This window comes from Cryptomeria japonica, chromosome 3 (assembly GCF_030272615.1).
Source record: "Cryptomeria japonica chromosome 3, Sugi_1.0, whole genome shotgun sequence".
NCBI lineage: Eukaryota > Viridiplantae > Streptophyta > Pinopsida > Cupressales > Cupressaceae > Cryptomeria > Cryptomeria japonica.
In genome coordinates, this window is record NC_081407.1 from 206688444 (window position 1) to 206705029 (window position 16586).

General features: G+C 38.0%; 1 protein-coding gene across 1 annotated transcript in view; it reads left to right on the forward strand.

Annotated features, from left to right (window-relative positions):
* The first annotated feature begins 467 nt into the window (after nucleotides 1–467).
* The window catches only part of LOC131041015 (homeobox protein HAT3.1-like), a 35989-nt gene continuing 19870 nt past the window's right edge, over nucleotides 468–16586 (forward strand). Inside the window, exons 1-4 of the mRNA XM_057973992.2 lie at nucleotides 468–665; nucleotides 783–906; nucleotides 1029–1141; nucleotides 3276–3734. Of these exons, the coding sequence (XP_057829975.2) occupies nucleotides 483–665; nucleotides 783–906; nucleotides 1029–1141; nucleotides 3276–3734 (879 nt within the window). The 5' untranslated portion in view covers nucleotides 468–482. The remainder of the gene's footprint in view (nucleotides 666–782; nucleotides 907–1028; nucleotides 1142–3275; nucleotides 3735–16586) is intronic.

Here is a 16586-nt window from a genome sequence, read left to right on the forward strand (position 1 = left end):
TGATGTTTATATCACAAAGCTTGGCAAATTTATGATCATATTAGTAATTATTGTAGACCCAGCATCTATTACTACCAGTGTCAGGGATATGCATGATAAAAGTAAGGAAAATTCAAAAACTAGAAAATGTTGATCAGTACTTAGAATGAAATAGGAAACAATGTAATCTGAAAAGTTTCCATAATGGCAGTTCAATTTTGAAACATTTTAAATTGTAGCATCATTACAAAAGTAAAAAACTATTTCTGGTAAGTACCCAGGATTCTACCATGTATGATCAATCTGGTTAGCTGTTTTTGCATGTTAAATGTCATGGGTTATCTATTTTTTATGTGTATCTGCTTAATTGTTGTTTCTTTATCATTTTTAATGTTTACATCATGGTATTGGTTGTTATTTTTTGTAGAATTAAGATCCGATTGGAATAAATTCATTGCTTATGCCTTCAAATCTTATGGTTTGCATAAGTTGTTAAAATTATTATGGGCTTTCCATGCAGTCAAGAAAAGATCAGACCAGAAAAGGAGCTTCAAAAAGCTGCATCAAAGATTTCGCAGTTGAAGCTTCAAATTCGTGAAGCTTTCCACCAGCTGCATACCTTGTTATTAGAGGGAGTTCTTGAAGAAGCTGCATTTGATTCACAGGGTCAAGTGAATAGTGAGGATGTATGTGGGCATAGTAGTGAGCTCTGTGTGCTTGTTTGTAGTATTTGGTAGCGGGTTCAATTTAATGAAATGGTAGTGGCAGGCCTTGTTATGCTAATCACACAACAATGGTTGCAGATTTTCTGTGCAAAGTGTAGGTCAAAAGACTTGTTTCCAGATAATGACATTGTCCTTTGTGACGGGGCGTGTGATTGTGGGTTTCATCAGAAATGCCTTGAGCCTCCTCTGGCAACTGAAGACAGTAATCTCTTAGCTCTAAACTTGTTACTTTTGTTCTTTTGATGCATGTCAAAAATATCATAGAAAAGTAGTTTTACAAACATTGTATTGTTTAATCAACATGTGCTGATTTGATCATTGCAGTTCCTCCTGGTGATGAAGGTTGGCTCTGCCCAGGGTGTGACTGCAAACTTGATTGTTTAGATTTAGTCAATGATTACCTGGGCACAGAATTTGAACTTGAGGATAGTTGGGAGGTGAGTTTCCATTGATTTAACTGGCAAATTTCAATAAGTATGCTAGTTTTTTTTTTGGTTGGTAAATGTTGTTTTTGTATTCATATCAAAATTGTGTTACATATTTATAGAGAAACAGCAGAGAATGTTCACCACCCATATAAACAAAATTATATAGTATGTCCATATGGTGCCCCTCGAAACAGTTTTACGGCCCTACCCCTTTGCAAAAGCACATACAGACATTGCAAAAATCAAAATCCCAGTTATCGTTCCAAAAAATAGAACCGCCTACACATTGCCCATTACCAGACTCTTGCGATCTCCTTGCCTTTGTCGTCCGGAGGCTCCCCCTGCTCGTTTTTTGGCCTCGGTTGTACATCATCACCACGTTGCTCTAGGGGGAAGCCAATCCAAAGGGACCGGGTTCTCCTTTTCTTTGCGCCCTTCGGTCGACCTCACTTTCGACGCGAGGAAGAAGTGGTATCCACAGATGGCATACGCTGGTCATACTGGCCCCATTTCTCCAACTCCTGTCTAAGGCTCCAGGCCTCCAATGCCTTCAGATAGTCTTTAATCTCCGTCTCCCCACCTGGGCCGACGCTTGCCAAATTTCCTTGTTATCTGTGCTCCAAAGCAGAAATGGGAGCAAAGGTGGGACGAATTCGCTCATATGGAGCCATGTTCCCCCCGGGCAAGCAAAACCTTGTCCCGCTCTCGCCATCTCTAGGAAGCTCTTATGTCCTCCCCGCCAATCTTCTCAGACACAATTCTCCACTACCTAACGTACAATCTCCTTCGATTCTAGCTCAAAGTACCATGCTGTGAACATGGAAGCCACATTGATATTGCTACGCTATTTGAAGGATGCAGTCAAGTATTCTTCGCTGAGCACTATTTTTACCCGTGTTAAGAAGTCCCTGTCCTCGAAGCAGAAAATATTTGATAGCTGTTCGTCCGAGATCGGCCCCCAAATTGTCACCGTTGGCTTCAAGGCCCTTAAAGAGAAATTCACCTCCATTGTTTTGCAGAAAAAAGAGCAACTTTGCTGCAGCTTCTTTGAGTAGACTAATCCAGCACGAACAATGGGCCACAATTGCCTTCTTATGAGAGACTTGCCATCCTACGTACAGATCGCCACCCAAGATCAATTAATGATCAAAAGCTTAGCATTTAAAATCCCACTCCTCCGAGATCTGAAAATCCACCTCGACATGGTTTTTTTTAAAAGCGAAAGGATTTCTCATGTACCACCATGTAGATCATCGGCCAACTGTAGCTCCCCATCTTCTGCCAAACCGTATATCTCCATGGGCTATCGCTGCCACATTGTCAAGTGCGTTAAAGCCAGCGGGGCCACACGCATCACCATAGATCATAGTGGGATTTGAAATAATTCCCAGCAGAACGGATGTCATTTTGCAATAAATACGCCGTCCTATTAACGACCATAAGTCTATCCCTAGGAAAAACAAAAATTTCCACCCCGATTATCACTTCACATCTGAAACTTGCCAAGTATGGAGGTGATTTGAATTCAAAAATTTTCAAATACTTGACCGTTGTGGCCAAATCTAATGACTTTTGTCTTTCCTTCTGAGATTTCAAAAGCTTGGTTAGCACAAGCATCTGCTTCCTGATTCCCTTCCCGCCTTATGTGAGACACCTGGAAATTTGAAAAGTAGCAAGTAGAACTTTTATTTCTTGGATATCCTTATCAATTTTCCAATTTTCAGCTCTGCCTTTAAGGATGGCATGTATGATGATCTGCGAGTCACCTTCTAAGTGAATATTGGGGGTACCCAACAGACCCACCAATTGAACCGTGAGGAGAGCAGCCTTTGCCTCCACAGCATTATTTGTACCTTCTCCCAAATTTTGTAAACCTTTGGCAATCAGGTTTCCTTTATCATCTCTTGCAATACATCCCGCACTCGATGGCCCTGGGTTACCCTTGGCCCACCATCAATAAGTATGCTAGTTATCTGAAAGACATGTTAGTATTAATGTACAGAGTGAAAACTGAAACTCTTGGTTTGTGCTTTGGCAATTCTTCATTTGACAAATGTGCCAATTTCCAGCTCAGTGTAAATATTTTTGGAATGTACTAGAATTTTAGCTTCAGGTATTTAGATGTTTCACACTTGGTATGCAGAAAATTTTTGCCGACACAGCTGCCATTGTAGCTGGAGATGAGGTACCCCTTGACTTAGAGGACATGCCATCTGATGACACAGAAGATGATGATTATGATGCTGATGCTCTGGAATTACCTGATGATAGACAGCAGGAGGGCTCAAGATCTGAAGAGAGTTTTGGCACAAATGATACTAGCAACTCAAGTGATTCAAGCAGTGATGATGAAGGTTATGAAAGTGGTGAAGGTTCTGAAAGTGATGAGGCCTCTCAATCCTCCTTAGAAGGTGACTCAGAGAATTTCAGTGAGCACTTGGTGGGCTCAAGAAAGAAAAAGTTTAAAATGGCCAGGGACAAGAATGCTCAGGAAATTTCTGAACTGCCCAAAATTTCGGATGTAGACGAGAAAGATGATATTACTTCACCTGTCTCAGGGAAAAGGCATCGTCGAGAAGTTGACTATAAGAAGCTTCATGATGTAAGTTGTTTTATTTGGACTATAGGTTATGATCTCAAGTATCACAATTGTTCATAAAGATTATTGGAATGCTATGTTAGCTTGCATATTTTTTTTTATTGATCACATTGTGGTGTTAAATTTGTTGTGAAAATATAACTTGGTTTTGAATGTCAAGCATGTGGTATATTATCATCTCATTAAATCAGAAAAGTTATCAATATTGATTTAAAGCTTGGAAGAATATAATTGCTTGACTTTTTAAAGCTTCTTGGAAGAATATAATTATTTGACATTGCACTTGCGATCTTGTAATAATTGATGACTGCACCACTTGAAATAAAAATTAGAACAACAATATGTGGATTCCTGTTTCGCAAATGGAAGTGCCATGGGAGTGTTTGATTTCAGTAGTTCAGCAGCAAATAGTGGGTATTATGTGAATGCATGCTTTCTAGTAAAAGTTGGACTGTCTTGCGTAACTGGTGCTTTTTTGGTTCATTGAAATAAACTTTATAGTTACAAGTTAGATAAAGTGATTGTGTGGTTGCTTTGGTCATTGCTTGTCAAGAAAATAGCCTTGCATTGGCAGCCCAGTACATGTTTAATTACTACTATTTCTCGCCTATCTTAGAGGAGCCACTATGTCATGAATTCTTGAAAGTGGTTGTGCCTCACAGTAGTTTCTTCCACTGCTATGCTTTGTTGCATGCAAGAAATGGATAATTGCTCTTAATTGGCCTTATTGTGGCACTTTATTTGTTCCAGTTTTCTAGTTGTTAAGCTTTGAAATGATTCCTGACATAGTGGAAAATTGAAAGTGAATGTAATGTGGAAACCATTGAGTGTATTATTCTGAAATTGGGCATGTTTTTGAGGTGATAAGTAATCACAATCTATGGTAAACTCACAATTTAATCACCAAAAAATTGTGTTTGTCTGCCTTAGAAAAATTGCATGTTTTAAATTTTGTGGCTCATTTTTCCATCCTGTTTTTTATTTTTTGAGAGCAGATTCAGAATTCAATAAAACAACATTAGTTGAGACTGGAATAGAGTCATATTGGATTGAATGCAGTTGACTGGAGAACACTTATAAACAACAAAAGAAAAATAATTATAAGAAACATGCACCTTGATGCCAAAAAATCAGTATTAACCAGACCAGCAAACTTGCAATCAACACAATTGACCCATTTTACTACCACCACTGCCCAAATGATTGTGATGTCATCTTTCAAATGCATGATTATAAACAGCAAATCAGAGATTGGCACTAGCTACACTTTTGGAGACATAAGTTCCTCCCTAGCTACAGCAAGAGCATGAAATTTCGACCTGTGCAATATAGAGTCCCTTCTCATTTCCCTTGTTAATAGATTGTGTTCCATATAAGGCATTATGTAGCTACTTGAAATTTCCACAAGCCCTTTATGAACTGATACTAACCAAATTCTGATTTCCATCACGTCCATGCACAACTGTTGCAGCCAGAAGTCAATTTTGGTTGGTTCCAATGGCTGTTTATTTTTTTTCCCTCTATCTTGCCCAATTCCAATCATGAGATTGTATAGCATTCTCTTCCCATAACACTTTTGGAATCAGCATATCCATAATACATTCGTATATTATCTCATTATGCACCATTTCATGTAGCATTGTAGATTATCTTTGAATTCCTCCAAAATGGTCATAGACTAGATTAGTGTAATGTCCCCACTTTGAAATAGGATTTAATAATAAATAATAATAATAAAATTAAAATACAAAGAATAAAAATAACATTTAAATTAAAATATAAAATTAAATATAATTAAAATTTAACCAAGCTAATGAATGGTCAAAAGGCATGAAATGAAAAGTTGCAACTCCCTCGAACATGAGATATAAAAGGGAGAAGGGAACCTCATTTGATAGGGGAGATGGAGGAGAAAAGAGAGAAGGTGCATGTGAATCAAGAAAGTGTCAATGGAGGAAGGAAGGAATGTGAAGTGAATAAGGAAGTGACTCTTCCAAAGGAGGGAAGAAATTATGAAAGGTTGTGACTCCTTCGAAGGGTGGTGATTGTGAAAGGTTGTGACTCTTTCGAAGGGCAGGCATGTTGAAGGGGTGGGAATTCACCCTCACAATGGAAGATATAAAAGGGAGAAGGTCTCATTTGAGGAGGGGAGGAAGAGAGAACAATTGGGAAAGAATATATTATTTTAAAAAGGTAGCAATGAAGGGTGGTGACCCAAGTTTTATGAAAGATGGTGACCCTTTTACCAATGAAGTATAAAAGGGATCATTCCAATTATTCAATGATCACTTAACAATCATCATTCCAATCATATAAATCAAGCAACCATCAATCAGCAAATCATTCTATCAAATCAGCATACATTCAATCATCATTCACCAATATACCAAACTAGCCTTCATTACGTTATCAATCACCAATACCTCAAATCGATGAAATCATACAATCAAAGGAATTCATTCAATCAATCAATTTTTCATCTATCATTCAACCATCGAAGGTTTCTGATTATATATAGATATCAGACATTTCTCTCAGTAGTCGGACTTAACACTCTAGTTGGTATGAGTTTTCTGTGCACATACATCTGATGCTGTAGCAATATTTGTGACCATTTCTGCATAAGAGTATCTGTATATTTCTGCATGTTTATCATATCGATATTCTGCATATTTTTAATTGAACACTGTTGATATTTTGGATATCCCTGTTAGACAATATATTCTGTTTATATCTGCTATAACAAATCTGAATTATGAGATTCTACTGTTGGTTTATTCAGAGTGTTACTAGTCATGATAGAGGAAGAGAGTTACAGTTAGAGGAAAATGGTGATGGGGTCACCTTCTAGGCATGGCACCTCATGGTATAAGACTGGGGAGTCCCATGAGGCCAAAGGGGTATAGAGGGTGCTGCCTTTGGGCCTACGAAGGATAGACTTCCAGGGCACCCTACGATGACAGCCCTCATGATCTCTATTGTAATGAATTGATGTGTTAATCATGAGACATAGGACAAGGATTAAAAGATTAGAGAAAATAGTGATATGATACCTCACTAGGTACTCCACCTCATATGGTATTGGCCAGATGAGGCCAAGGGGGAATGAGATCCACGCTTGGGCCTAGGATAGATGGTTCTGGGGCACCCTATCTAATCACCCTCTTCTATGCTCGCTATGATTGAATTCTCAGCATAATCTCATATTGTAATTAGAGCTATATCTTACATGTGTATTATTGGCATTTCCTAATTAATAGATCTATTTAATGAAATTTGGTTATTATATGTTCTCTAACTTACTTGCAGGGTTTCAGTCAAGGCAATAGGTATCTCTAAACTTTATTTTCCTTCAATTAGGGCAGAAATAGGGCATCTCTAATTTGGGGACATTACAATTAGATCAATATTATCCAATCCTACCAGACCCAAAAATGCTTTCAGCATGTGCAAATGCACTGTTGAGTAGCTAAAGATGTTGAGCCTTCCATTAGACATCAATCCCAACCTTAATGGTTCCCTCCACTTCTCCCTTCCCTCCATTGATCCACATATTCCCATGAACATGCTTAACAGATATCGGTTCTTGGGAAAAAGGTTGGGTCCGAGTCCTGGTTCTTGCTCGGTCCTGGTCCGAGCCTGGTTCTCCTTGGGTTGCACTCGGGTCCTACCCAGGTGGCCGAGTTCTCTGTGGGTCCTAAACCCGGCCACTTTGGCAGGACCCAGGTGGAACCCAGGCGAACCCGAGAGGACCAAGGCCGATGGGTTCCCAAAAACGGGGCCCACAGGTCATAAAAGTAAAAAAAACAATTATGTATCATTTATTTGTTATCATTATATGGGAAAGTTACATTGTATGTTTCATACTTTTATGTCTGAACATATATAATTTTGATGTTTGATATATATATGTGTGTGTGTGTGTGTGTGTGTGTGTACGGACGTACCCGTACCCAAGAATTTTTATTTATTTTTGCTGAATCCGCGAATCCGTAACTTAGATTTTTATAATTGATATTCATAAAACATTTAATGTTATTATATTTATATTAAATTTTTATGAAAAAATTAACATTTAATATATTTAAATTAAATATTATTTTACTTATTTTTTATTTATTTTTTAATATTTTTTATGATCGGTGAATGCTTTTGATTGGAGCTATGAACCAGCGAGGCCATATTTTTGAGGGACTTTATCCTCAGGTGTTGGGATTAACCCCAAGGCAATTGTATTGACTCTTTCCTTCTCGTCAATTTCCTCTTGATCTCCTCCTTCCTCTTTATTTCTCCTCTCCTTATCACTCCTTCCTCCTTATTTCTCCTCTCCTTATCACTGTTTTCCTTATTTGTCCTATCCTTCTTATCACTCCAACCTCCTTATTTGTCCTATCCTCCTTATCACTCCAACCTCCTTATCTCTCCTATCCTCCTTGTCACTCCAACCTCTAGCTCTTCTCTCCTCTGTCAGCCTTCCTCCTTCTCCTCTGACGCCTTCCTCCTCTTGTTCTTCCCTCCACCACCTGATGCGGTCTCCTCCAATTCTTCCTTTGTCTTTGAATTCACACGTTGCGGGGCATAGTCCGCCAACACTTCCAGCCTTCACTTGCTATGTCTGACTTCTCCATCTAGGCCTGAATGTCGCCATAACTTGCATAAACTAGGTGGGATTCGAACTAATTTTTGCAGTATTAACATTGCTTTCAACTTACCGTTGCATTGTGAGGTCAACCCCATTTATTTTTTAATATTAACATTTAATAATTGAACAAGTTTAAATATTTAAATTTATCAACTTAATATAATATATATATTTTTTTGATAAGTCACAACCAAAGCGGTTTTTTTTAGCTTTTCCCTGGAGCTAAGAACCAATCGAGTAGGCTCGAACCCAAGACATCCCATGTAGGAGGCTCACTGCTAACCGTTGCGTTGTGGGGTCATCCCCAACTTAATATAATATTATTTTAGACTTCATAATTAATAATTTTGTGAATATAATACATATTTTTAAACAAATTAAATTTACATTAAGGCAAATTTAATCATGATTTTTTTTTTGAATTTTTTCCCCTCGTCAAACTTCATCTGATTTTTGTTGTTGTTGAACATGAACTTGAATTCAAACCTTGTGACTTAGGTTGCTGGTATGTGCAACATGAATGTAATTGTGGTGTGGGCATGAAATAGTATGAATGGTAGAAGTAGGGCAAATGGGAGAACTCATAGGTAGCATAGCAAGCTTTTTCTAAATTTAGTATATAATTAAAATTATTCATATTACTTCAAAAACTAAAAAAAATTGAAATCATTAAAAAATTTAGTTGGATTTCACAACCTTAGTAGTAATCCATTTTGTTCTAGAAAAAAATCAACTAGTTCATAGTCAAAATGTGAAAAAAATTACAATTTATTTGGTTGAAAATTATAAGAACTTGGATCAAAACTTAATATTATATAATTATTAATTAAAAAAATGAATAAAATTTTGACAGTAGCCAAATCTGCACTTGTGACAATCTAGCATTTTTTGAAAGGTTTGGAGGTGTCTTGAAGCTTTGTTAAAAAAAACAGTCAAATTATGAAAAATAGTTGCCCCTTGACCTAATTGGATGTGTTGCCTACAGACCTTGTGAAGGGGTGCCTATCCATTGCGTTGCCCCTTAATTCCATCCCTAGATCTTGTGAGGAGCATTACTTGTCAACTGTGCTAGGTGTTGCCACCCTAGATTTTTTTTTTGTGATTTTTTGAAAATTTCTTGTACTTTTGGTTTGCTAATTTTTTCCCCCAAAAAACTTTGGTTGCTATGTTGTATACAATTTATGAATCTCCTTCAATTTGTATTTCCTTGTAATCCACTCTTAAAGTAGCTTGTAAGTTTTATAGAAAGGTCGGAGTTTCTACCATATTATTAGTGGTGGTACCCAAAACTAAGAATCATCTAGCAAGAAATGGTTTTGTAAATCTCTATTCACAAAACTTGCGTCTACTAAACTTCATTCTCTCCTAGCAAAACATGCATTTTGATGTCCCCGTGCCATTTGATATGTTTTTCAGCATTTGAGAGATTGTCCCTTGTTCCAAAACATACCATGGAGTACACAAACTGGATTCTTTTACATAAACTCACCTCCCTAATACAAAGGCTTGCTTTTGGTTCCCAAAATATATAGATTCAATGAATGAGTGTGGATGAAACCCTCAATTGATAACACATATGTCATGTCACTTTGCACTGCAAAACAAACATTGGCCAAAATTCAGAACATATTTTTATCCAATTTTCTAGATGATACAAATGATGGACTGTTGGATATCAAGGAACTTTTTCAACATAGGTTCTCTTGAAAGGGATGATTCTAGTCTTGCCAGTCACCATCCCATGATGATTCAAGGCCTGTTTGTGCTTCACTTTACAACAGTAGGTGTACAACATGAAACTCTTTGAACCCTTGATGATCCAATATTTGTTTGCTCTGATATAGAGAAATATCTTTGGGTTGTGTTGTGACATATTCACACATCGCCCCATTGCAAATGGGGACCCTTGCTTTTTTTTGCTTTCTGGGGTTTGTTTTCCTGGGTGTTTAGGGTTTGTCTGTTAGCCTTTGCATTTTGAGTGTCGTCAGGGGATCAATAGGATGGTAGGCTTTGCTTGAGCCAGGGGAGTCAGCAGGTGCCCCAAAATTAGGGTTTCTTTGAGAGTCTTCCTTAGGGCCTGGTTTTGCTCTCGTTGCTAATTGTGTCTTGCTTTGTGAGTGGGTATCATTCTTGAGGGTTTGAGTTAGGTCGAGTTGGTGAGTGATGAAGTCTGGAATATCATCCTGATCTTCAAATGCCCTGAAATTTGGCTAAGTCTGGAATGCCCTGATCCTGAAATTTGGCTAAATCTGGAATGTCCTGATCCTGAAATTTGGCTAAGTCTGGAATGTCCTGATCCTGAAATTTGACTAAGTCTGGAAAACTGAAGAATCCTCCAAAAACTAGATTTTGCAATATAACTCTTGGAGGTCCGAAACCACTCTCAAACATCCTGAAAGTATATATGGAATATAACTTAAAGTATAAGAAAGAAGAATCTTTCTTCTTTCTTATATTTAAATGTTATATTCCATAAAATGATCCTGACGGAGAGTCCAAAATGTCAAATTTCGCTCCTGACCCTTCCAAAGGGTCCAGAGCGAAATTCTCCATAAGACATTCTACTTTGACCAAAACCTAGAACTAATGCATTCCTAGGCTTGAATGAAGGTAAAAACGCTTGTTTGAATGAAGAAATGTGAAAATGAAGTCAGGATCTTGGCCAAGATTAGGAATTTCGCTCCTGACCCTTTCAGAGGGTCCAGAGCGAAAATCTTTATAACTCTTGTTTTCCTCCTTATTTTGGCTAGGGGTTGGCTTGATGGGAGATGAATGGGTATGTTTTTGCCTTGAGAGGGAGTTTGATTGATTTTGAAGAACAAGATTTTGGCCTAAAGGAGAATTTCGCTCCTGACCCTTCCAAAGGGTCCAGAGCGAAATTCATCATAAACTCCATTTGCTACCTTGTTTGACCTTGAAACCTTCTTCCTCAGGTGGAAAATGATCTAAGTTTGCTTCTTGAAGTGGTTCGAAGTTTGAAAACTGAGTAATCTAGCCTAGAATGAGATTTTTGCTCCTGACCCTTCCAAAGGGTTCAGAGCGAAAATCTTCTTAAAGCTCATTTCCTCCTAAGTTTGACTAATTTTTGATTTGCAGGGTATCTTGGAAGGAAGGATGGACATTCTTGTTGCCTTTGAAGTGTTTGAAAGCGTTGAGAAATGAAGGATTTTGGACCAAAATTGGAATTTCGCTCCTGACCCTTCCAAAGGGTCCAGAGCGAAATTCCTAAAAGCTCTTATTTTTGCAATGAAGAAGATCAAGTTTTGATTTATTATGACGTGGATGGAAGAGAAATAACTTGTCTTTGCCTCTTGAGGTCGTTTTGAAAGGGAGAAATGAAGAATCTAGCCCAAGTTAAAAATTTCGCTCCTGACCCTTCCAAAGGGTCCAGAGCGAAAATCTCTCTAAGAGGCATTTCTTTCCTTATTTAGCCAAATCTTGATGACCAAGACATGATGAGAAGAAGAATGAGCATGATTTAGCCTTTGAGAATGTTTGGAAGTTATGAAAATGAAGGATTCTAGCCAGGAAAGTGAATTTCGCTCTGGAAATATGAAATCCTACCTTGCAAAGAAGTTTCAAGTTGAAAAAATAATGATTTTTGGTCAAGAATGAAAATTTCGCTCCTGACCCTTCCAAAGGGTCCAGAGCGAATTTTCTCAAAACTTCTTTTTGCTATCAAGTTTTTGCTAGGTCAAGTGTGGGATAAGGCAAAATCAAGAGGAAGTTTCCCTTAAGAGTGACTTTAAGTTGCTAGAGACTATGAAAGATGAAGGAATTGAGCCTAAAAGAGATTTTCGGTCCTAACCCTTCCAAAGGGTCCAGAGTGAAAATCCTTAAAATCATCTTTTCTTCCAAATTTTGAACAAAGCCAAGCTTGGAAAAGCATGAGAGAGGTCATTTGGATTGCTTTGGAGTGGATTTTGGTCACCAAGAATGCAAATTTGGAAGCCAAATGAGATTTTCGCTCCTGACCCTTCCAAAGGGTCCAGAGCGAAATTCTTAAGAGCACCCTTTTTTCCGTGCAAGACAAGTTGAAATTTTGATTTTTATGGCCTAGATAGGAGTGAGGCAATGTGTCCTTAGTCTTGGAGGAGAATTGAAGTTGAAAGGATGGAAGAACATGTTCAAAACTTGAAAATCGCTCCTAACCCTTCCAAAGGGTCCAGAGCGAAATTCCTTGCAAGCCTATTTTTTTGACCTTGCTTAGACCACAAACCTTGTCTCCTGGGTGAAGAATGATGTTTTGTTACCTTCCAGAGAAGATTGGAGTTCAAAAGATGAAGGATCAAGTCAAGAATGAGATTTTCACTCCTGACCCTTCCAAAGGGTCCAGAGCGAAAATCCTCCTAGACCTCATTTCTTTCCTTATTTGGCCAAGTTTTGATGTCCAAGGCATGTTGAAAGAGAGAATGGGCATATTGAAACCCTTAACGACGTTTGAAGGAGTTAAGGAATGAGTGTTTTGGCCAAGGAAGGAAATTTCGCTCCTGACCCTTCCAAAGGGTCCAGAGCGAAATTCCTTACAAGCATATATTTTTAACCTTGCTTGAGCTTAAAACCTTGTTCCTAAGGCAAAAAGAGATGAAATTTCACCTTGCAAAGAAGATTGGGATTGAAAAAATGATGATTTTGGGCTAGAAAAGGAAAATCGCTCCTGACCCTTCCAAAGGGTCCAGAGCAAAATTCATCAAAATCCCTATTTTCTCCTTGTGTCAAGTCAAGACTTTGAGTCCTAAGGCGTAGTTGAGGTTGAAATGATGTTTCTTTTCCTTGTAGGATGAATTGAAGTGAAGGAGATGAGGAATTAAGACCTAAAGCTTGAATTTCGCTCCTGACCCTTCCAAAGGGTCCAAAGCGAAATTCTTAAAACCTCCATTTTTGCCCCAAATTTACATCAAGCTTGGTGTTGGTTGAAAATGAGGACGTCCTTGGGCATGTATATAAGCAAGTATGATCACAAAGTGAGAAGAATTTGAGCCAGGAATGCAAAATTCGCCCCTGACCCTTCCAAAGGGTCCAGGGCGAAATTCTTATGGAGCCTGTCCTTGGAAAGGATTTTAAGCAAACTTCATTTTGATATCTTCTTGTTGATGATTTAAGGTAAGAAATGCTATGTTGAAATGAATTTATTATGTGTCCTTAATCATCTCTTGATTTGTTTTGCAGATGAAAGAAGAGCAGACATCATCAAGGACGACCTCCTCCAGCCCAGCATCGACAGGGACGACCTTTTCTAGCCTAGCATTGTAAGGGAAGGTACACCATCCATCTTGCACATCAAAGACAAAAGAGGATCAAAGCAAGGGTCCGTTGGAGAAGCAGATAGTTTCAGAAGAGTTAATTAAAGTTAGCTTCTCAGCATCACCAAATTGAGCATCAACCAAGTGTCAGACAAGGTGGCATCCCAGTCATCACTCCTCTAGCCGGGTTGATCCACTTCAACATGTCTAGATACAATGTACCTGACTCATCAAAAGATGGCACTAACTTCGATGTACCTACCCCGGCTATCCATTGGTCGAATATTCTAGAGAAGACATGTGTCCAAATAATGCAATTATTTCATTGGTCAGAATTAAGTTTGTTGTAACAAACCCTAATTAGGGTTTTCATTGTAAAATCTTGGCCATTGATCTCAAATTGATCTTAGCCATTGAATTGAATTGAGGGCGATATATAAGTCTTGGCTCCTCATTTGTAAAGGCTAATAGTTAGTCAATAGTTGATAGTAAGTGAATAGTTAGCTAATAGTGAATAGTCAGTTGATAGAATAGTAGTTAGAGTAGAATACAAAGAGAAGGCAAAGATTGTTGCCAAGATGTTGTTGTAAAAGACTTGTAAACTTCATTGAAGAAATGGTGAAATCTATGGGTCGATTCAACAATTTGCATGGTCTCTATACTTCTCATATTTGATTTCACGTTATTAGATGAGTGGAAGAAATGTGTTTGATCGATGGTGAAATTTGTATATCCATACTACTAGCAGTTTGTTGATTGCAGACTTGCCTTGTGTAGTCAACTGGAATCATTCAGCTTAAGCCTAACTTCAATTGTCGCTTCTTCACTGATATGCATCAGCCTGATGGTGTCTATGCTTGTAGCGATGATCTGAACATCATAAAGCTTTCCTCCGAAGATCGCACTAACCTTGTGGAGAAGGTCCTGGGATGTCAAAACAAGACTTAGTTAGAATTTCATCAAAGGTCATTCATTGCTCCTACATTCATAGTGTCAGAATTAGATCCTTTCCTCGCCCTCATCCTTTTTTCCTTTTTTCAAAAAATCTAGGCTAGTGAAATCCTGTGTTCCAGCAATATTCAAAGCAAATCAGACGTTTAGTCATCAAGTGTAAGTCCCCTTGTGATTCCAGCAAAATCACATCATACCACAAAGAGCTTATCCACGAGTAGAGAACCTACATACAAGAACCTTGGAGTTGCTTCGACTGATCCTTCGGCGAGATCTTCAGCAGTCGGGAAACTTTGCTCAAGAGAGGATAAGGTACCTTTAGGTATTGAATTCTGTGTTTGGTCGTGTACAAAATACACATCAACAGGTTGTACATGTGGGAGCTATAAAAAGTAACACCAGAAACATTCAAAAGGAGTAAAATCTACCACTACTTAATCAACAAACTTGGAACTGATTGTATTTTCAATTTACATTTCTGACTGTATAATGTCCCTTTTTTAAGATTATGCTAATATTCTGTTTTTTTTTTATGTAAAGCACCAACTGAAACAGCAAATCAAAATTTAAACTAATCACTAAAACTAGCTACCAAAATCCTAGATTGGCTGAACACAACCTCAACTTCAGCCAAAATGGCACTAACCCAAATGAAAAGAGCTGGTTATAGTCCAATATGAAAGGGACAACCAACTTATCACCCGTATCATATAAATATTCTCAGATCTGAGTAGTTAGTACTCACATTTTCAAGTGTAGATATAGATATGACTGAAAAATAGATCAAATAACTCTCAATGTCAAGAATATTCAAGACTGAAACTCCAAGGGTGTAAGCTTTCATGGAACTCAGTTGAACATCTTCAATATGCAACATTAACCAAATTTGAGCAAGATTGCATCACTGATAATGGCAGTTACAGACCTGAGTGTTTGATTAAGATAAGCCCTAGGAAGATGATTCTATTCAAATCTGAAATTGTCATAGAAATCACCAAGTGTGATGCTCCAATGGTACAAGTGTCCTGAAAGATCCCCAACTAAAATCTGATCTGAATTTGCTGATAGTTTCAAATCTTAATCTTTGACCAGTGATAAGGATGATTGGATTCTGTTTGGTTTTTGAATTGTTTCTGATTTTTGTGTTTATCAATGCCTTGTATGGAGATGTACGCAAGAAATGCAATGAAAGAATTGACTGAATTAGAATTGAATATTCTGAAAACTTTTAACAGCAACTACAGAAACAAATTTTGGAAGCTTTATTATCTAGAGAGAACAAAGTTGCATACCAGGTGATCCCACACCTATCTTGGAATAAGGGTTTTATTGACAATTTGCAAAATAATGGCTTCCAATGCAATTCAACTCCTTCAATGAGGTTCATTCACCATAGTAATAATTATCTGAAACAATTTGATGATCAGACAGGAGATCTGAAGCTTATTTCAAAAACCTGCCAGAAGACTCCATCCAAATTGCTTCCAAATCCCTCATACTTTGCTGATTGCTTCCAAATGTGCTGAGATTTGTCCAAAATGATTGCCAAATTATCTTAACTATGCCCTGACAATGATTTTACCAACAATTATTGCTTCAAAAATCCTCCCAATTATTTATTTGAATCTCTAGGCAGCTAAGGATGGTATGGCTGCCCTAGGGAGAGGTACGGCTGTCCAAAAATGCTTCCAATCTGCTGGAAAGTGCCAATAAACCGCCCAGATCTGAGCCTCAACCTCTAAAATTGCAGAAAGATCACACAAACCCTCCGAAAATGGTCATCTAGACCTGATTTGAAGGTTTCCTTGAGTGCTGGCTTGATAGAAATGGCTGGGGTTTCATCCAACCTGTCCACAATTGAAGGATTTCATCACCAATTTGGTCTCCAAACCTGTTGTACCTGCTATGGCAGCAAATTGTAGAGCAAAAACACTAAAATCTCCAAAAATAATGATGCCAAGTTTTGCACGTAGAAGCTTCCTTATGCTTCCCAAACCTAATTCAAACTTCCTCTTGGCA